At 46.4% G+C, this 21,179-nt stretch overlaps 1 protein-coding gene across 1 annotated transcript; it reads right to left on the bottom strand.

The window, feature by feature from the left end:
- Positions 1–4,960: 4,960 nt before the first annotated feature.
- Positions 4,961–19,282, bottom strand: LOC119396563 (glyoxalase domain-containing protein 4). The gene is made up of 2 exons (XM_037663826.2): positions 18,762–19,282; positions 4,961–6,856 (listed from the first exon to the last, which is right to left on the bottom strand). The coding sequence occupies exons 1-2, from the start codon at positions 19,124–19,126 to the stop codon at positions 6,322–6,324; spliced, it is 900 nt and encodes a 299-aa protein (XP_037519754.1). The 5' UTR covers positions 19,127–19,282; the 3' UTR covers positions 4,961–6,321.
- Positions 19,283–21,179: the final 1,897 nt, after the last annotated feature.

Here is a 21,179-nt window from a genome sequence, read left to right as displayed (position 1 = left end):
CAACAGCGCAACTCACCTGCTGAACTACTATCGAGTCCCGAGGTAATCAGAATTAGAACTTACTCTCTTGTCGCTTCCACTTTGAAGTTCGCCGAACGTTGTCGTGTAGCTATAGCTCCTTGCTCGGAGAGCACCGCTTTCACGTAACGATTTATTACACGTTTTATTTATTTTTTTGTTCTACGTTGCCCCCCTCTGCCCATGCCCTCTGTGCGATGTATATCTGGTTGGAGCTGTATGTGCCATTAAAGAGATTTATTGCTGGGTTCCCGCGGGCTTGGGGGCGCGCGGGCCCTTGCACTCTTTTGTATTCTCGGTGGATGCGGCTGGGAGTACAAAGGAACGCAAGAGCGTGCGTACGCAGGTGGCTTGGGGTCCCCAGCACTAAAAGGGGTTTGGGGTGGGGGTTCCTGGGCATGGCTTCAGTCAAACCAAAGATGGGCCTTCAACCTACACTGCATTCAGATATACCTAAAACGTGTGTCTAGAATGATCAGAAGAGTCACTAATACAAAGAAGGCTATGAGAAAGAACGACACTAATAATTATAATATAATAATTGCTGGGGTTTAATGTCCCAAAACCACGATATGGTTATGAGAGACGCCGTAGTGGAGGGCTCCGGAAATTTCGACTACCTGGGGTTCTTTAACGTGTACCTACTGAGTTAGCCTTACTACAACAAAAAGAATTCATTTTATCACAATTTGAAAGCAAGAATCTTGTGCTCGGCCTTTACATTGATTTCACTAAAGCATTTGATTGCATCCATCATTCCATATTACTTGAAAAACTTGAAACTTACGGTATTCGCGGCCACTGCTTACACCTCCTGAAGTCTTACCTTGATCATCGCTACCAATACGTTCAGATTGAAAATTGCCGTTCAGACTTAAAACACATCAGTAGAGGCGTTCCTCAAGACAGCGAATAGCCAGGCAAACATCTCCAGCTTTTCATTAAAACATTTCTCTCTCTCTCTCCTCAAGGGAGTATTCTCGGCCCATTTCTTTTTATAGTTTACATAAATGACCTGGTAAATATCTACAGTGATGCGAAATACGTCATGTACGCTGACGACGCTAGTCTATTTTTTTCGTCACCTGAACTTGGTAGCCTGCAGAGCAACGCCAACACTGCTCTGAAGGCTCTCCAAGAATGGTCAGCAGCAAACGTTCTGCAAATTAATACAAAAAAGACAAACGCAGTGATTTTCAGACCGAAATCTAAGCAGATAAGCTGCGATCACATCACTCTAAATAGCTGCGATCACATCACTCTAAAACAATCGAAATAGTAAGTAGTGTAAAAATACTGGGCGTTACCTTCACACAAAATATGCTTTGGGATGTACACATCGAATCGGTTTTAGGGAAGTTATCTCGTGTGGTCGGTATGATGGCGCGTCACAGATTTATATTACCTTTTAAAATAAAGCTTCTTGTTTACAATGCACTCTTTTTTTCTTCCTTATATTATTGTTTTTGGTATAGGGTATACGACGACATATACCAATCTTGAAAGAATTCATGTACTGCAGAAAAAGTTCCTACGAGCACTTTTCAATGTACCCTATAATTCCCATACCTCAGATTTATTTTTGAAAGCAAATATCATCCGTGTGTTTAACCTTTACAATTATAAGTTAAGTCTAGCGTTTAAACGAGAAATAAAGGAAAACCTAAAGTTTTTTCATGCGTTATCTAATCTTGCTAAAAGCACTCATTCATATGGCACTCGTCACATAGAACAGCGGAAGGTGGTCACTGCGCGGGCAAATTATTCTATGCAGCGAATATCATACACGCTACCAACCCTTTTAAATTAATTTCATAAATTACAAATTGATTTGCAGATAACTTCTGCACGAACACTGCGCGAACATTTCATCAATCCATGCTCACATAGTAAATAGAAGAAAAATATTGCTTTCTTCATTCTTGCTTACTGTTGTGGCTGTTTTTTTTTTTTTTGTATGAAATTGTATAATTTTTTGGATATATTTGTATTCTGAATATTGTGTTCTATATGATTTTCTTTTCTTACGTGAAAATGTGCTATCGCTGCCTGCATTGTAGAGGTGGCTGTGGGCCTCTGTCAAGTTGCTTGTGTTTCAAGCAACTTTTACCCGCAGTCTCCTCCATCGTTGATGGAAACAAAGAAGTTATTATTATTATAAATCTAAGCACACGGGCCTCAAGCATTTTCGCCTCCATCGAAAATGCGGCCGCCGCGGCCGGGATTCGATCCCGCGACCTGCGGGTCAGCAGTCGAGCACCTTAACCACTAGACCACCGTGGCGGGTTAGAGAACGACACAATTCGGGTTGTCAAAAGCCTTATCGAAAGCTGATTTCTATTCAGTCTTCCATATTACAACTTCAAGTCGGAGAACTCCTCCATAGAAACCTAGTCTGCGGGGAGCTTATAAAACTAAGGTCCCTGCCATGCCCATAGCCAGGGGGAAAAATTTTGATGGAGATGGGTGTCTTACCGGAAATAAACAGTAAAAATAGGTGTTTTTCTTAAATTGTCAAGCTTTTCAGCAAGTTCCCCCCCCCCCCCCTCCCCGAAAAAAATTCCTGGCTACGGGCCTGATCCCTGCATTACAGGGACCCTATATAAAACAGCCCTGCAGCTCCCCCAAATGGTCTCAACGGAACTCCTGGCGGGCCTTTTGGTCTTAGTACCTTTGAGGCACAAATCAACGCGCAAAAGTTAAGGCTCACACAGTCAACAACGGGACGAGATGTCTTACGCAGACATGGTTTTTAGAGACTGCGTGGAACTTCAAACCGGGCAGGTGGACCTCACCACCACCCACTGAGAAAAAAAAAAATCACAGTCGCTCCAATCTCAAACAGAGTGGACCCCGTCCTGAACCTGGGGCGCAGAGAAGCTAGGGCCAAGTATTACAAGAAAACGCAGGAGGTACACCTACTACAGCGGCGCCACACCACAAAGAACGCGTGCACCATGATTCATAACTATAGACGACTGTAACAGAGAAGTGCAGCATGGCGCGGATCCACAACATCTGCGAGGCTGAGGTAGCCATCCTAGATATAGGTGCACGTCAGGGGCGTAACCAGAAATTTTTTTTCGGGGGGGGAGGTCAACCATACTTTATGCATGTTCGTGCGTGCGTTTGTATGTGTGCGTGTATTATACGCAAGCAAAATTGGGGGGGGGGGAAGGTTGAACCCCCCGCCCCCCTTGGCTACGCCCCTGGTGCACGTTAAAGAACCCCAGGTGGTCGGAATTTCCGGAGCCCTCAACTACGGCGTCTCTCATAATCATATCGTGGTTTTGGGACGTTAAACCCCAGATATTATTACAGTAAAACCTCGGTGATACGATCACGGCTCGTACGAATTTCGGGGCGATACGAATTTTTCTGTGGCCCCGGCCAAGGCTCATTAGCCTGCAATGTATTGGAGTACGGTTGTTGCGAACCGATTTGCACCCCGCGACGTTTGATACGAACGTACGCTAGCGCACACGTACAAAGAGGTGCGGACCGCGCTGTCGCGGAAGACGCGGCAGTCACGCGCGGGCGCGGGCATGCGCGCTGCGCGACCATCAACGGTGCGGCGTTGCCTCCGAGATAGTGCGCGCGAATATTGGAGGCCTTTAGGCACTTTCGCGTTTAGCTTACAGACGACGTTGACGTCGCGCTTTTTTTTTTTTTCAACGCGTTGACGCGTGCTCTTGTGCTCGAGGCAGCAGCGTTTTTGTACTGTGTTAACACGTGCCTGCCACGTCGATGCAAGCCACGTCCCCGCACTCAGACGTTCTATGAAACAAGACTGAAACTTGGGTTGCGGGTCCTCCATGCAGTCCCATTAAAGGTGGACGAATACCCCAAGAGACGAAGCAGACGGTCTTGGCGAAGGAGCTTGGCCTCCATCTATCGTGTGCAAAGCGCTTCTTAAGTCACTTTCGCCGCCGTACTTTAGTGTCATGCAGAATAGCAAGCGTAGTAAGATTAGGAAGCGGCTATTAGCGGTCACGGGGCACAACATATCTGGTTCATTGATTACACACGCGCGCATGGACCTTATATACGAGTACAAGTATGACCGTTATCGTTTAAAAACTTTACTGACAATCATTCAGAGCTGTTCATGACGTCGCTGCGACCCCGAGAAACACTGAATCAAAACGTACGTCAACTTTGTTTTGTCGCATACTAACTTTCCGTGTTTTCTGGTGATACGAATTTCGGATGATACGAATATTCTTGGTAACCCCGCGAGATTCGTATCACCGAGGTTTCACTGTATTAGGTTGCAGCTGCTTTGCACTTCACACGATGATGATGATGATAACTTTATTGTTCCGCGAGATAAAGAGGCCCCCTACTCCCCGTCCCCGGCACACAGGCCTAGGTGACGGGGGCTGGCACCTCCTCGATTAGAAGCAGGCGAAGAGGTCTTGACTCCTCGGCTCCTTCCGCCAGGCGGATGGCTTGTTGCTGTGAAGCGGGGTCCTCGCTCCGCAGCAGGGCTTCCCAGGTCTCTCTACAAGTGATATTTGATTTAACCCCTGGGGAGCTACCACACTCCCAGATTATGTGGTCAAGGGTCCCTCTCGCCCAACAGTGCTTGCAACTATCATTTTGCCTATCATCTTTCTGAACGTATGATATGCCCAGACCGGGTTTAATGACGTCAAACGGTCCTTCCTTCTCCCCGCGTGTTTCTCGCTTTCACACATAAAAGGGAGACCCGTCTAGCAACTCATTCAGTTCCTTCTAAGACTGTCATGTGTAGACCACGAAAATCAGGCACCAGAAGAACAGCGTGCATACAATGCTCGACGAAAGGAACAAATTCGTCTTGCTGAAATGGTCGCGGAACTAATCACGGTCTACCACAGCGACCACAAAGCGATTACTACCATTACTTTAAAGTAATAATAAAACACCATTTAGTCATTGATGGCTCGCTTTTAAAATATCCAATATAAGAAGCTGTTCACATTTATTCACACCTCATAATGTTGGCAGTCCTCCAAAACAATATGCGATGCTGTGGTATTACATTTCTCTCCAGCAGCAAATGCGACACTGAAACGAGCATCTATTGAGCAGTTTTTTTTGTAACTTACGATTCCCACAGTTCTACTAATGTCTAATTGCAAACGACAGATTAAATGCATGCGTAAATAGTGATTTCACCTTCATCAGTCAAATCAAACGCATTCCGCGCAAATTTCGTGTTCAGCGTTGCTTAAAAAAAAAAAAAACGCCAGGCCTGCGCGGAAAGCGCAGCACAGTCACAGCGAAAGCTCGAAGAGTGGCATTTCTAGAGCCCGTTATAAACTCTATTGTGGCTACTAATACAACTACACTAGCAACATACCCACTACGCCACAAATCATAACTTTTGTGAAGTTGGAAAGCACCCACCACGACATTACTCGTCATTCTGCGAACTTTACTGAGACCCCGAGGAAATGAATTATGCGCTTATGGGCTTCCTTGGCAACCAATACAAGTGCACTTGCGAGGAACCCACTACGCTATAAATCATTGCAATTTTACTGAGACCCCGAGGAAATGGATCATGCGCTTATGGGCTTCTTAGGCAACCAATACAAGTGCACTTGCGAGGAACCCACTACGCTATAAATCATTGTAATTTTTGAGAAGTAGGGCAGCAGGCACTGTGCCATTTTTCGTCATTCTACAGAGAGCCGTGGTACCTGCTAAACGCATGTAAGGCATTATGCGCACTTTGTTGATGCTGTGTCTGATGACGATGAAGAATTATGGCAGAGCCCTTTGTAATGGGTTGGAAGCATTCAACAACCTACCCATTGCGCAATTCGCATTGTTTGACGCCTGGTTACAGAATTCGCGTTGTGCGACGCTTGGTGCTTATTTTACTCTTCTACCACGCTATATTGCATATGCTAATGTGGTTGCTTCCCGACATGAAGCCTGTATAGGACCTTTTTGCAAAGCAGTTTCAAGCACCGGCATGGCTCAGAGGTTGAATACTGGGCTCTCACGCAGAGGGCCCAGGTTCGAACCTCGTTCCATCCTGGAAATGTGTGTCAAGTTGGGTTTTTTTGTTTGTTCAGAAACATGCAATGTCCATTTGGAGTCAGTCGACTGTCCAGTGGTTCGCGTTACAATGATTGCTTCAATAGCTATGCTCAATGCCATATTTATCACGACAGTTATGAGCCGAAACATTCGTACGAAATCGAAACAATTTTTTCCTTCCTTCCTTATTACACCAACCTATGGGAATCCGGGGCAGTCCACTAACGCAGGCGAACGTGCCTTGCCCGTATAGGCAAAGACCCCGACTTAAGCGGCAGGTTTCTCGCTGCCTTGGACGTCCCTGTACCACTCGGCGCTTTTGTCCTCGTCGATGGCCTTCTGCAGCAGGCGCCCAGCCTCGGGGTCGACGGCCGACAGAAGCCGGAATGACTCGGCGTCCACGAAGCAGATCTCGTGGCCGTCAGGGTCAGCTAGTATGACCACGCTGACCGTGGCCTTGCCGGGCGTGTCCAGGCGCGTGAGCGGTGTCAGCACCTTGTGATCACCCGCCAGTGCCCGCTTCTCGATGTCCGGCAACTCGGACGCGGGGCACTCGAAAGCCACTCGGCCGTATGCCTTGGCCCGATCAATGGGCTCCGTGCTGAGCACGAAGCGCAGCCGACACTGTGCCTCACCGTAAGACAGAGTGGCCGTCTTCTCGGTGCGCTCGTGAACAGTCATGCCCAGCAGGTCGTGCCAATAGGCCACAGTGCTTGCGATCTTCGACGATGCCAGCACGACTTCCTCCACCGGGTCCAGGCGCTTCATGTCGTCGGGCTTGACGCGCCGCTTTATCACGAACCTGCGAGTCCAGTGTTATCATACGTTAGTACAAAAAAAAAAAAATTGGCGTACAAAAGCAGCACGCGTGCATACGCAACACTCATTGCATAAAGTACAATTGACAGAAGTTGCCAGGAAAAGAACGCCGGAAATGCTTCAATGAAATACAAAAGAAGAGTTGCCTGCAACGCTATGTCAACGTATAACAGTGCCGTCAGCCGGTCACGAGTTACAAACATGTAGAAAACGCTTCAGGTAATAGTAAAGTATATATGCTGTAAAAAGAGTAACACTGCATGTAGTACCGGATGACAAACTCTTGAGGAAGTAACTATAGCATAAGGGAACTGTCGATAACTTTTGCCTATATATTCACCACTTTGCATTATATGCACTATCCATAGGCGTGCGCACAGCGGGGGCAGGGGGGGGCGCCCCCCCCCTAATCACCTAAAAAGGGGGCGCAACATCTGCCCCGTACATTGACCCTTCTAGTCACCTAAGAGGAGGGGGGGGGGCGCAAAATCTGCCCAATACATTGACTTAGTAGGGTGGGGGGGCACTGGGATGAACCTTCGCCCCCCCCCCCCCCTGATGGGGAACCCTGCGCACGCCTATGGCACTATCGTCTCTGCTACGCTCTCTCTCGTTCTTTCCTGCTGACAGTGTTCAAGTGTCAGCAGACAGCCCTAGACAGTTGCAGTGAAGTCAGCAATAATTTGCTTCCCATCTTTTCGCGTGAATTATTTTTGCTCAGTAATGGCGCCAAACGAGAGAAAATTCTTCCAAATCTCGGACATTATGAAGTTCCAGCACTAAATTAGCGAAAGGGAGCTCACAGTTAAGGGCGAAATTCGAGAAAAACAGTTTGTCTATTAGTTTCATCGCTAGGGATCAAAATTTTCCTGCCACTTTAATGGAAACAAGGTGTTTTTGCAAAAACAATTTATAACACTAAGCTGATGGATTGATAGGGCAGAGAATGCAAAGCGGATAAGACCGCCGCCAGACGCCGCATTTCGAAGCCCGACAACATGAATAATTTTTCTGCCTCGAAGACTTCACTGTGAAAATTACTGTGAATTACCTAAGGACGTGTTCCTTGCACGGCAGACAGTAATGTCCAAGTGTTTAATTAAGGTAATCACCAAATAACACCCTAATTTTTAACTTTAGGGCACACGTTCTGAGAAGTTGAAACTGAGCAGTACACAAATTATGTATGCTTAGCCGAAAGCATATATAGACTAGCGCCACGTCAAAGACATCCATCCGCCAAATGTGCTATAATCATAATTACGTAATTGACGATATAGTCACGTTACAGTTTAGGACGAGCTGCTTTATGAACGCTTATACATTTCCTTAAATTACGGGTAGCTGCATATATATATATGGTGTTTCATGCATGCAACAAGAACCAAGGATTCAAAGATAATTACCGTAAATGAATTAAAATAATGAGATATGGTTTGTCGTCATCTGACGCTCGTTAGAGTATAATTTTCTATCCCGCTTAGTTAGTTAACTAAGATCAATTATGCAAAATTTTTAATGTTCACTTGAGGGCCAAGAGCGCTTCGTTACGCTGCAGAGGGCATCCCAAAATAATAACAATAATAATTGTTGGAGTTTAACGTCCCAAAACCACGATATGATTATGAGAGACGCCGTAGTGGAGGGCTCCGGAAATTTCGACCACCTGGGGTTCTTTTAACGTGTACCTAAGTCTAAGTACACGGGCCTCAAACATTTTCGCCTCCATCGAAAATGCCGCCGCCGCGGCCGGGATTCGATCCCACGACCTGCGGGTCAGCAGTCGAGCACCTTAGCCACTAGACCACCGTGGTGGGTCACCCCAACACGACCAATCCAATTTAAGGCGTTTAAGGAAAGCCCGCGAAATATGAAATAAAACGCGCGGACCGTCAACCGATCGCTTATCAGGGACGACGGCGTTTCCTTGCCGCGTGCCGCCGTCAAAAAATGCTGATGCGCCGGGAAGCCGACGCCCGCGGCCGCGGCCGCTCATTTCTCGGCGGTGCCGCGCGCGTCCGCACCTTGAAAATTGCCTTGCATGACCACGTTGTTGGTTTCGAAGCATTCCACGTAGCCGGCGAAAACGTGCTAACTGGAAGCTGAAACAAAGTAGCATCACGTATGTACAGGGTCGTCCACATCTAATGTGAACACCTCATTAGTATTCAAGACCTCGTAGAATTCCGAAAGTTATTACTGTGTTTATCGCCACCCCCGTCATATAATGGGCATTTCCCTCGACAAGTAGAACAAACGTTCTAGTTTTACCGGCTTGAATACGAATGAGGTGTTCACCTTAGATGTGGTCGACCCTGTACATACGTAGCAGCTATTGGAGGCAGCTGGCATTGATAACAGACATTTGTAAAGGCACTGAGTCCGGCGGCTGGTTCAAAAACCCCTGAAAATGTCGCGCTGACAGCATGCACTGTGCGCCGCAGTTTCTCGCATATCAGGCACTCAACGCGAGCTCGTTCAGTCAAAACATTGGCAGGCATCCAACTTCAGAGCGCAGACGGCGTGCTGGGTCACCAAGGGTCACGATCACATTGTAACGAAAAACAGCGCGAGAAGACAGGGACGGAGGGGGGCACATACGTGCACACACAGCACTGCTCCGGACTACTGCCCACCAAACAAGACAGAGGGGCCACAGACTTGCGAAACAGTTGGATGTGGGCTTTCCTTTTCTGCACACACTTTCACTTCGCCACTCCTGCGGAGACTCTTTCATAGCTTAATTCTCAACAGCCAAATCCGCTCTAAGCGGAGCTAAAAACAAAAACGCAGTTTTGTTACTGAAAATGCGGTCGAGCCTGCTCGAACATTTTTTGTCAATGCGCCCATGTCATCGAAGCAACTCAAGCCTGCATTGCAAGTGAAAATGCGGATTACCTGCTATACATCCGGTATTCAAGAGTAGATGCTGAATTTGGCACTTGCAGATCTGCAACAATCGTATTTAGTACATTCTGATTCGAAAATTTTTTGGGGGCCTGCTTTGGCTACACAGAAAAGGTCTATAAAGCACCATGCTGCGCTTTCGGAAGTGCTTAGAATACTGCTCTGTGAAACTATTAGCTGATTCCGCGTTAATAAGATCACACTATGTCTCTCTTGAGCAGGTGCTTGGAAAATTGTACGTTCTATGCTAAATTTATGCAGCGTTGCTTACTATATAGCACTTCTTGGAACGAACCTGTCCTTTCCGTCTGCGTCCGTTTTAAATCCACCGCCCTGGAACAAAATGATAGCAAGGTTACTGGCTCACATCCACAACGTCCTCTAAGCACGACTTAGTGGTCACATGGAACTAGAGTGGTCAAGTTGTTTGTTTTTGGTCACAAGGTGTTCACGGGACATGTGCGCTGGTTGAGTGAACGTGGCTCACTTCGATTCAAACAGGCTCAGCACATGACTTCTCTTTTTTCTATTCAGTACTACGAAATTACTTTCCGGACATACCTGTCGGGAATCTATCATTTTTATCTAGAAACATTTTTGAAACGAACGAAACCTAGGTGTGCTTATCATTCGCGTCATATATAGCCTAGTTTAGGTTTCTGGAATAATAATAATAATAATATAATAATAATGCCTTTTATTTCTTCAAATAAAGCAGTACATGTGGCTAGGCAATTGGTGGCTTGAGTGGCAGAGCCACTCAAGCTCATATACTCCTCATATACCCCTCTTATATCAAGCAAACCGCGTTTGCTCATCAGCGCCTGAACCAGAAAATTACTACGACCGGCTTTAGGTGCGTTGTAGCTTACCGCGCTAACGATTTGCCTGCTTTCTGCATTTCTTTTATTTGCTTTCTCCAATGATACGGTTGTCCAAGCTCCTCGACAAAACAAGGTTCACACGCTTTGACTAACATAATGAAGGATGGCCGTCGCACACGTACAGGAAAAAAAAAAAAAAAAAAGACATTAGCATCGCCCGTCCCTGTCGGAAACAGGTCTTCCAGCGTGACGTCACGACTCAAGGCCAGGGGCGTCGTAGACAGGAGTGGCACCGGGCACGTGCCCCGCCCGTTCAAGTGCGACTCTACTGGAAAACAACTTCCTGACTACGCTGCCGCATGCCCAAACCGGCTTTGAGGCCAGCTAGCTTGAAGTCGGTTGTTTACAACTTCAGGCTGGTTAATCTTTCTCCATGGGGGCGCCAAGCGAACACGTCTGCATTACATCTTTCCTCAACTTTGACCACTGTGCGCTTCATAAAATTAGTAAAGTTTGTAAAGAAAACTTCACACGAGCAGCACTGCGACATGCCGACATTTCTGCGTGCCTCGCCGCTTTTCTCCGTCGTTCCTTTCCGTCCTCTGCTTTCGCGCTGTTACAGTGAACTAGAATATCTTCTAGAACACTGTAGCGCTGTGCATGTTATCATGGAGTGCCAACTTGTCCGCACCTTGCTTGTCGCGCAATGATCGTTGCAGTGACACTGGATGCTTGGGCGAGTTGGTACGTATTTTTAGCATTTGCTTGCTAGCACGTGGCTCATACGCCCAACACACGTGGTTAGAGCAGAACGTTAACATTAAATCTCGGAACCTAATGGATTCGTCGTCCGTAGATGTGGTTTTTTTCTGCCCCAGAGAGGATGGCTAGGTTGTGTAGGGCCGTCAACCCAGGAAACCAGAAATATCGAGCGTGCCAGACCAATTCATCGGAACAAGTTCGTTCCCTGCACTGAACAGTTAATGGCGTATTCCCTACTCCTGTTCTGCGGCAAGAAGTGCTTATTTCGGCCAAACGTGTCGGTGTTTGAATGAGCGGCTAAAGGAGCACACTTACAGCGTTTCTTACCCGCCACGGTGGTCTAGTGGTTACGGTGCTCGACTGCTGACCTGAAGGTCGAGGGATCGAATCCCGGTCGCGGCGGCTGCATTTTCGATGGAGGCAAAAATGCATGAGGCCCGTGTACTTAGATTTAGTTAAAGAACCCCAGGTGGTCGAAATTACCGCAGCCCTCCACTACGGCGTCCCTCATAATCATATCGTGGTTTTGGGACGTTAAACCTCCACAATTAAATTAATTACAGCGTTTCTTCGGCGGCATCTGGCCACCTAGGCATTCATTGCCGAGCATGCATGGTGTAAAAGTTATTTTTGTTATACCGTGTTGCCGAGACTGCGGCTGCGCTCCCGACTTCCAGCGTTGTGCTGTGGTCAAATGCCATAAGCACCAGCCGATACGCAAACTTCTATGAGGCTTCAGAAACGGCTAGGCTATAGCTAGGCAGCGTGTGCGTCAGCAGGCCATCGCTTTATCGGACAAAGAAATTGATTTTCTTCGTTCGTACGCCTAATGTTCACGGCGCACAGTGATGAGTTGAATGGGTTTTATCATTGCATTACTTTTATCATTGTTATCGTTTCTTCTTTGTTTTGTTATAGACTACACAGGTATATATAGCGCGGTTGTGACAAATAAACCTTGCTGTAAGTCAGCGCTGTTGTCTGGGTCCTTTTACTGGTAACCTGTATTTTGCGCTGTTTTTATTTCAAGCAATAGCTGTTGTTGCGCCCCTGTACCCGTGTTGCCGGCGCGATCAGCGATAATGCTGACTATGAATTGGTGGTTTTGGGCGATATGTCCAAAGAGCACCAAGGCAGTGGCAATGGGTTTTCGTACTTGAAATGGTATAGCGCATTACGGGGAAGAAGAAACGGCCTAGCAGACCGAGCGCTCTGTCCTCTTGTGTCGGTCTGCTAGGCCGTTTCTTCTTCCCCGTAATGCGCTATACCATTTCAAGTACGACGAACCAACTCGCCCAATCTTCAACACTAATGGGTTTTCGATGCAGTTATGAACTGCAAAGTGTGTGTAGCGTGGCTCTAAAGGTGCAAAAAAAAAAAAAAATGTCACCGCAAGGTATATATGCGTAAAGTGAATTGGTGGAACAAAGGTAACCAACTTGCGATATGCGGACGACATTACGCGTGTAGCAGGAAGCATACAGGCTTAAAGAAGGCGAGATTAAGGCTAGTCTTTTTTTAAACATTAAGAAAAATTAAAGTTACGATAATGAATACTTGAAATGTGTAAAATGAACACTAAAAGGCACTAGTGTCAGTAGCACTAATATATATACTGCCTCACCAGGGCCCTTGAGTGCAAGACAGCAGTATACTATCTTGGGCTGATAACGTGCCGTGTGTGAGGATCAATTAAAAAGCTGAAAACTAATTTAGTGTCAAATAATGTTTTCTCATTGGCTGCAGGTGAAGTGGAATATGTTGTTGGCATGCTAACGGACTTAAACTGTACCGGTGCTGTAACGTTGGCAACTAACTCTTGGTAATTCATTACACTTTGGTATTGTTGTAATATATATATATATATATATATATATATATATATATATATATATATATATATATATATATATATATATATATATATATATGTGTGTGTGTGTGTGTGTGTGTGTGTGTGTGTGTGTGTGTGTGTGTGTGTGTGTGTGTGTGTGTGTGTGTGTGTGTGTGTGTGTGTGTATAAGGTTCCTTTTAGGTGCGGTCGCTTCTACGTAGGACACCCCCCGCCCTTCAGGTGGTCAGCATGGCAGACAGAATATGTGGTACGGAAAATCTCGATAATGAAGTGTAAAACACGACTCCCTCGGGCCGGCTGTGGGACAGATCATGAATAGCGACGTGTACTGATAACTATGCGCAAGACTAAAAAGGTCGGCTATAACTTTTAGTATCGAACCTGGTTGTATGCCTTCGCAATATAACGTACGTTGCTGTCAGCAATCGTTTCCAAGGTTTAGACCTCGTAGCTCTGGAGTGACATAAAATTATTACCGAGGAAGCCGTAAAACACATTCCAAGAAAGGAAAAAAGAAAGAAAGAAAGCCGTGCCTCTCAAAAGAAGCAGTTAACACAGCGCAACAAAGACTCGCGAAACCTAAGGAGCACATGGCGCAGGCAAGGTCACGAGTTGCCAAGTTCCAAAAACAAGCTATTAAAGGGCCCCTCACCAGGCCACATAGCAAATTTTAGTTAGACGCTGGAAGTTGTTGTGTGCCGAATGAAGAGCAGCATACCGCAAGAATTTTTCAAATCGGTTCATTACGAGCTGAGAAAAACAATAATTTGTAGCGGCGCGAAACCATGATGCGAGGAGGCGAGTTTCAAACCCTTGCCACTCGCCCCGTGTAGCCTTAGCAAGCCAAATCCCTTCCCTGCCCTCTTCACTTGACACATACGCATGAACACGTCATGCGCATGCATGGTCACGTGCGCATGACGTGCCCGAGCCAGCCCGAGCAAGCGAGCGGCGTTGCACGGCCGCCACCTTTGTTTTTATGTAGCGGCCGTGGGCGTTTTGTCGGCGTTCTCTGTGGTGTACTGCCTGTTTCTGCGGGACGAGCACGAAAGTTGAGACATTTGTACGGGCACGAAAGTGGTGGTATCATGAGCCAGTGCCGCATTAACGTTTACTTGGACGCGGTAGAATAAATGAGCATAATGAGTGCTCGAACGCGCCAGAACATTACTTTCGTTTCCAGGGCTGGCGTCTGCTCGATGCGCTAACCGCGGGGACACGAACGCATGGGAAAGGGAGGCACATTAGCCCCGAATCTCGCTGCAATTCACGAAAAAAAAAAAATGAAAAGGACGCACAAATTCCCTTTGTGTGTCTCATTATTTCTTTCAAGTTTTATTAATGTGTTCAAGCAACAAATTACGGAAAGTACACATGTCGTGTCAGATAATTATCGCAGTGTCACGTGCTACTGTTGGCGTCGTCAGAGCACAGTCGTCTACGTAGAGGAGCGACGTCACAGCACTACCATCTACGTAGAGCCATTTTCTCATGTACGTCATCCCCTCATTCTCTAAAGCGCGCGCCCTCGAGAGGAAGGGCACGCAGCGTTCACCTTGAAATTTGACCCATTTCCGCGGCGCGTAGCGTTGCAAATTTTGGCAGACGTGATCGTGAACGCTCAGTGTATGCATTGCGCTCGTTAGCTCAAAATTGTCAAACCTGGTGAGGGGCCCTTTAAAGGCATAACCCTTTCAGTCACGGTGTGTACAATTGTACACATCAACTTCGAAGTCGCATCACGCACCGCGCGCTTCTTCAAATGACCTGAAACTTAGTGTGCACATTCGTGCAGGCTTCCTGAGTGGACAACTAGTGCTTATTCAACTTCATTATGCTGTATATTACTGCAGATCATCACTTTTCTAGAGACACTACCATCTTCGACAATCGTTCGACGTGCGACGTTCCAGGACCAACGTCAAGAGTATTTTTTTTCTTTGCTCGAAAAGCATACAACCAAAAAACAAACTGTGCATGCATTTTGGGCCTAATATTTGATTCCTTTTATGCAAGGATTGAAGCTGACTGATTGCAGAATAATTAGACATTTAATTACACGCTAATTAGCATTAATTACTGTAACTCACACAAAACAACACATTCCTTCATTTTATTTTTCGGAATGTAATACTGAGTGCCTTGAAATCATGCCGTGGAAATTTGATGCATTTGCAGACAGTGCATCATAATTCGTGACTGAAAGGGATAATGCCAAGAAATCGAGGACGGCAATTCGAAGGAAAAAATAAAAAAATAAGGAACGTCTTCAACAAAGTATGAAAAGAAATCGAAACTAAATGCAGTTACTAACACGAAAGGAGGCAATTTGACGACGGGGGAAAACAAGGAAAACATGAGGCGAATACACTGAAAATCTGGTTAAGAAAAAAATGTCGCCCGCATCTTCCCACGGGGGGAACTCGAGTAAATGCGTCGCAGAGTGGTGGGGGTATCGCGTGAATGTTGCGTATAACTGGGTTTCGCAGAAGCGTCGCGCTGCCCGAGTGATGGATCCGCTGCTCGACGTTCACGAACGGTTGCTGCTTCTCGAGCACGACGTTCAGGATCCACAGCCCGTCGTTGCCGTCTCGCAGCTGCTTCTCGTTCCCCGAGCGAAGGATCCGCAGCCCGTCGTTGCCATCTCGCAGCAGCTTCTCGTGCACGAAGTTCCGGCGTTCCGGGTCCGCAGCTCGCTTCAAACGCTTGCGTTCAGCGTCGTATGCTCGTCTCTTCGCAGCCTTGTCTTCTGCGTTGCTTGCTGTTGTTGACGCCGACGACGGTGAGGGTGGGGTAACGTTGCCTTCAACGAGTGGTGGGACGCTGATTGAAGGTACTGTCGCTTCCATCGCATCTACTCCAGTCAAGCAAAGCGTCAAGTCAAGCGAAAGCCAAGTAAAGACGCCCTTGACTGAATTCCGAACGCACGCTCCGCCGCTTATACCGGCTTATACACACACCGCCCGCGTTCAGTCGAGAGGAGGGAGGGAGGGAGGGAGGGAGGGAGAGGAGAGGCCTGCTGCCGGCACGAGACGAGCCGAGCATGCGCAGTGGGGGTGTGGACGGCGGCCGACGCCGCAGGTGCGACTAAGAAATGCTCCGCATTTAAAATGAAACTGAGGAAGGGCCTTGCGTAGACTTCGAGAGCGAACTAGAACCAACAGCTTACTAAGATGGGCTATGCAGCAACTACCTGCCGGTCGAACAAGTGGGCCAGACAAGACCACCACAGAACTCGTCACTGGGACCAGAATAAAAAAAAAGTAATCACTAAACTATGTCAACAAATTTGGAAGACAGCGGAATCAGAAAAAAATGTTCAAACTATGACACCATTGCCTCAATACTACTAAAAGTATTACGTATCTGTGTATTCAGGAAGGTACACAAAATAATTAACTAATTGTTGTGATCATAACTTGAAATTTATTAATGCGAAGTTCATTCCAGGAGTATACTACACATGTCGAATTAATTCGGCCGGTAATTGGAGATGATAAATTTGTCAGCCCAGGGGAGCGCAACGTGCCCCCCCCCCCCCCCCCCCGCGACATAACTGACGCATTTACACAGAAACGCATTACACTCGGAAACTGGGACCTTGAAAACTGGAATATAGGAGTGAAAATTGGAGGTACAAACGAAACCAGCTGACTATATAGCAGGAAGCATACAAGACTTATAAAGGGCCCCCTAACCAGCCCCTGAAAAAAAAAAATAAAAAAAAAAAAAACGAGCACGTTATTATCTCCTGGCGTTTCTAGTCTTCTTGGCGCACTTCGTGACGCAGGAACGGTGATTCACGTGACGTTATTATGGTACATACTCTCGATTGGTTCATATGCGAAAAATATCAGCTGTGAATTGTCTCCTACACTAGCTGTTTGCCATGCAGCCGCCCACCCGTTCTTCCTCGCCTTGCATGACTATCGTGCGCGATCAACTGACTTCACTTCATTTTGCGTGCTTCCGACTGCGCAAGCGGACATAGCGTGTAGCCGACAAGCGCAAAATCCTGATAGGCCGAACACTATCTACGTGTTTTATGAAGATATAGGTGGCGAGGAGGAGCTATCGCCCGTGGGAAGGGTATACCGCAGGCGAGAAAGAAACCACTCCCTCATCTTTGAACGTGGGGTGGTTAAAAGAAAGAAAGCGAGAAGGGTGGCATTTTTATAAATATTAAGAATACCAATGCTATGACAACAGGTGAAGAACAGAGCGTTGGGATAAATAGCGACGTCATAAATGTTGTAGAACATTATTTTCCATAGGATCCGAAATAGATATTGACGGTAGCCCTACAAAATCGTGGACCCTGCGGAAATATGAAGGGAAAACGCTAGATCCTTTTCAGATATATGGTGCTGGCGTAGAGTTTTGAAAATCTAATGGACTGCCAAGCGATTACTCTCACGTTAGTAAATTATCACTCTTGCCGCAAGACGCTGGTATGCGAGAAAATGCGCAACGAGAAAATGCGCAACAATAAAATTATAGTGCCTAGAATATACTATAATAAAATGCAAGTGACTGCGCCATCTTGAAGTTTTAGCAAACTCTTCGCGACGTCAAAAATTTTGACGGCGTCTACTTGAGCCTACATGATTACTTACCGATAAATGTAAACGACATTGTTTTCTAAGGAAGTTAGGTGGGTATATAATGTCGCAGGTTTCAGGAAGTTCTATTGAGCCAATGCGGCCAAAATACACAAAAAAGGGACTTCAATTGAAACCCGTGACGTCACGTGGACATTCAGGTGCTGAGTTTTCAGTGCGTCATTCACAAAAATAAGACTGGCTTTCATCTTCTGTTCTAATACTGAACAAATGACAGTGAAATTAATGACAACAGAGTTCCTAAATAATAATTTATCAGCCGACGGAGATTTAGGCGTTACGCTTTAGTTGGTGAACTTTAGTGCCCCAGTGAGATCAATTCAACGAAGAGTCAAAGAAGGTAGGAGAAAACGAGGCCGCCCAAGCAGATCATGAATGGGTTATGACCTCCTCTCTAATCGAATAGAGGAGGTCGTGGATTGGTTGGTACTTGGACACAACAGACTCGTGCATGCAAATGTAGAGACAGGAAAATCCGGTTACTCAAACATTTGTTTCCTCATCTTAACGCGCCATCAGGTATGATGTACGACGAACAGAAGCGGCGCAGAAGTGTCGTTGCTCGTGTCGGACAACAATATAAGGGCGAGTAAAAAAACTGAAGAATAACATCAGTGAAGACAAAAGTGTGAAAGGCCGCAGAGACCACACAAAAAGGGCCAGGAAAGCAGGCTTGTTCCCACATTGATGATGGTTGAGAGAAAAGTAACCCAAACTGAACACATTTTAGTAATTTGCCTGAGTTCTTTCTCAGACAGCAGTTGGTAACTGTAATGAATTACATTCCTGAAGGAACTATAACATCGATTATTTCTTTTCTATAACATGTACCAAGCTCTCACACAGACCCACGCACATACACACCGCGTACTACATGCACGCACGCACACATTGCAAGCAAGATCGGCAAACTCTGACCTGTATCCGCCGGGTGCGATGAGCGCATCGTTGCCTTCGAACTTCTCCACAGGCCAGGAGTGGCGCCGAGCATTCTCAAGCACACTGTCTGAGCGTATGACAACGGCCACGAAGTCATTTCCCTTGGCATAGCTGCCAATGCCGTAGTTATACGTAAGTTCCATTACAAAGTGGGTAATTTCGGGTCCATAGCCGATCATGGTTTTGCTCCAGTTCAGGTCGTACGGGCCGTTACAAGCAGCGCGACAGCCTTCTTCGAACTCTTCATGCCGCAACACTTGCATGCCCAGAATGTCTTTGAAGAACTTGATCGTCTCTTTGCGATCGCCTACCTTGAAGACGAAGTGAAGTGCGCGCCGCACCATAGTTACGGGATACGTCGAGTGAAGGCAAGAAAATGAAGGCGTTGCCTTTGTCCTTCAGTCGCCACCGTTGCCGCTGTCAATTTCGCATAAACGGCTGCGAACGGACCAAATGGATGTGTCCAGCAGTTTACACGCCACGCGACAAACACACACGCCAGCCGACTGATCGGCCTCGCTGTGCAACCGCGCCCCCTTTGAAGATAACAACAAAGTCGGAAGCCACGCCAAGTTGCCTATCGAGCCAATCGAGCCACGACTAGACCAGCACAAGCCAACTCAAGCGAATGACGGCAGTTGAGTAATATAGGCCAAGGGCGAATGAAACGGGACAGCCTTAATAACCATCTCTCCTCTCCCTCCTCACCGCTAAAAGAGAGAGAGAGATAGAAAACAAATACATGGATTTCTCGCGAAGATACCAAAGATACTGCAGCCGCGGCGGCTACAACTAGCTACAACTGCTACAACTAACAAGGTCCGCGCTAGTTTTCGCGCGAATTTTCGAAATTTCGGTCTACTGTTCGATTCCGCTCTCCTAAAAAAAAATACGTGATAGCAGCAATAGCAGTCTAGAGGAAGAAACGCTGATGCAGGTGGAGACTTCTGCGAATTATTCTGCTGCGTAACGTTCTTGCGGGTCGAGCACATGAAGGGAAATTATTTTGCCTTTAGGTGGCCCGAAAACTAGTCTCAGTTAAAGCTGTTTCATTTGACTGATATCGTTGCATTTTGCTTTCATTCAAACTGATTGTATCATGGACGACTCCAGTGCCATTTTAATACCAACCCGTGACACTATGTTCGCATTCCTTTTATTTGTGGCAGGACATTTGTAAACAGTAATACTGCACCTTGAAGTCAATGATTTTCAGTGGTTTGACTCACTTTCAGATTGTGCCCTTAGTGATTATGCAGTCTGGTATAATAAGGTTTCATTCTGCGGGATTCTATTTTACCTTTTTTTCTTCATCTTTTTATTACCAATAATTAAAACCATCATTCGGCTTTGCGCTGCACTTAATTCAAATGATTGATACACGAAAGCTTTGCTTTAACATGACTTTCAAGTACATTGGTCCAGTAGTAGTTGCAGCAGTTTGGGGCCTTTGTTGTAATTTCTTTTTAGTGTTGTGCTTGAGTCTTTTTTCCCTACCCCACGAACCAAAGGTTATGCAACACAGCTTGGTGTTTAGGCACCTAAGCCCAAAATGCTTTCAAGAAGCATTTGCTCCATGCTCCATGCCCAAAATGACTTTCAAGAAGCATGGGTATTGACTGCAGAGACAAAGCGAACTCACTATGCAAGCTTTCTGTACACATTCATGAATGCACTGGTCTTGTTGCACTTGTGCAGTGGCACCTGTGGCATCACTGCACAAGTGAAATGTAAAATAATAAGGGTGCTTTTCTTTCAATCTGTTTTGCTTTTGAAATATAAGGTTCAGTGAATGGTTTGCATGAACAATTTTTCAAAATTTCTGCGTTTAATTCAGGACAGTACAAAGAATGTGTTGAAGCGAAATGATCTATTTTGATTTGCTGTTTAATTTTGACCACCTTGGAATGTTGAATGTGCATCAGGAAACATTTGCATTCTGCCCTAATGGGAAAACGACTGCCATAGTGACTTAGCTATTCCAGCGGCTGGCGATGGCTCAGTAACTATGGTACAGTAGCCCATATTATAAATGATGCCACGGTTGCATGTGTCAACAGCGCAAATGGAACACCTTCAAGAATGTCCTTTGTGCAGGCCAAGGCATTGAGATGCTTGATGAATTTTCATTTTGACAGACTCTTGTTTGCACCACCAGCAGGGGCGTAGGCAAGGGGGTGCAAAAGGGGCACTTGCCCCCTTAAGCCACACCTAAAGCCCCTCCATCGCGTCTGCTGCCGCTTTTTTAAGTACCGCCATCTATTGTTTCGACGATGACACCCACTTCCGGTTCCGGAGCTTCCGGAAGGAAGTTCTTGAGCCACTTCCTTCCGCTTTTTCCTTCCATCTTGTTTCTGCGCACGCATGTGCATACGCGAGAAAGCAAATATTTCATTC

This window comes from Rhipicephalus sanguineus, chromosome 1 (assembly GCF_013339695.2).
Source record: "Rhipicephalus sanguineus isolate Rsan-2018 chromosome 1, BIME_Rsan_1.4, whole genome shotgun sequence".
NCBI classification, from domain to species: Eukaryota; Metazoa; Arthropoda; class Arachnida; order Ixodida; family Ixodidae; genus Rhipicephalus; species Rhipicephalus sanguineus.
The sequence above is the reverse complement of the archived record's forward strand: the minus strand, read 5'-3'. Positions and strand labels throughout refer to the sequence as shown.

Coding starts and splice junctions, on each gene's coding strand:
- LOC119396563 (XM_037663826.2), bottom strand. CDS start 19,126: ATGGTGCGGCGCGCACTTCACTTCGTCTTCAAGGTAGGCGATCGCAAA. Junction 6,857..18,761: donor ATCGCACCCGGCGGATACAG/GTCAGAGTTTGC, acceptor CTGGACTCGCAG/GTTCGTGATAAAGCGGCGCG.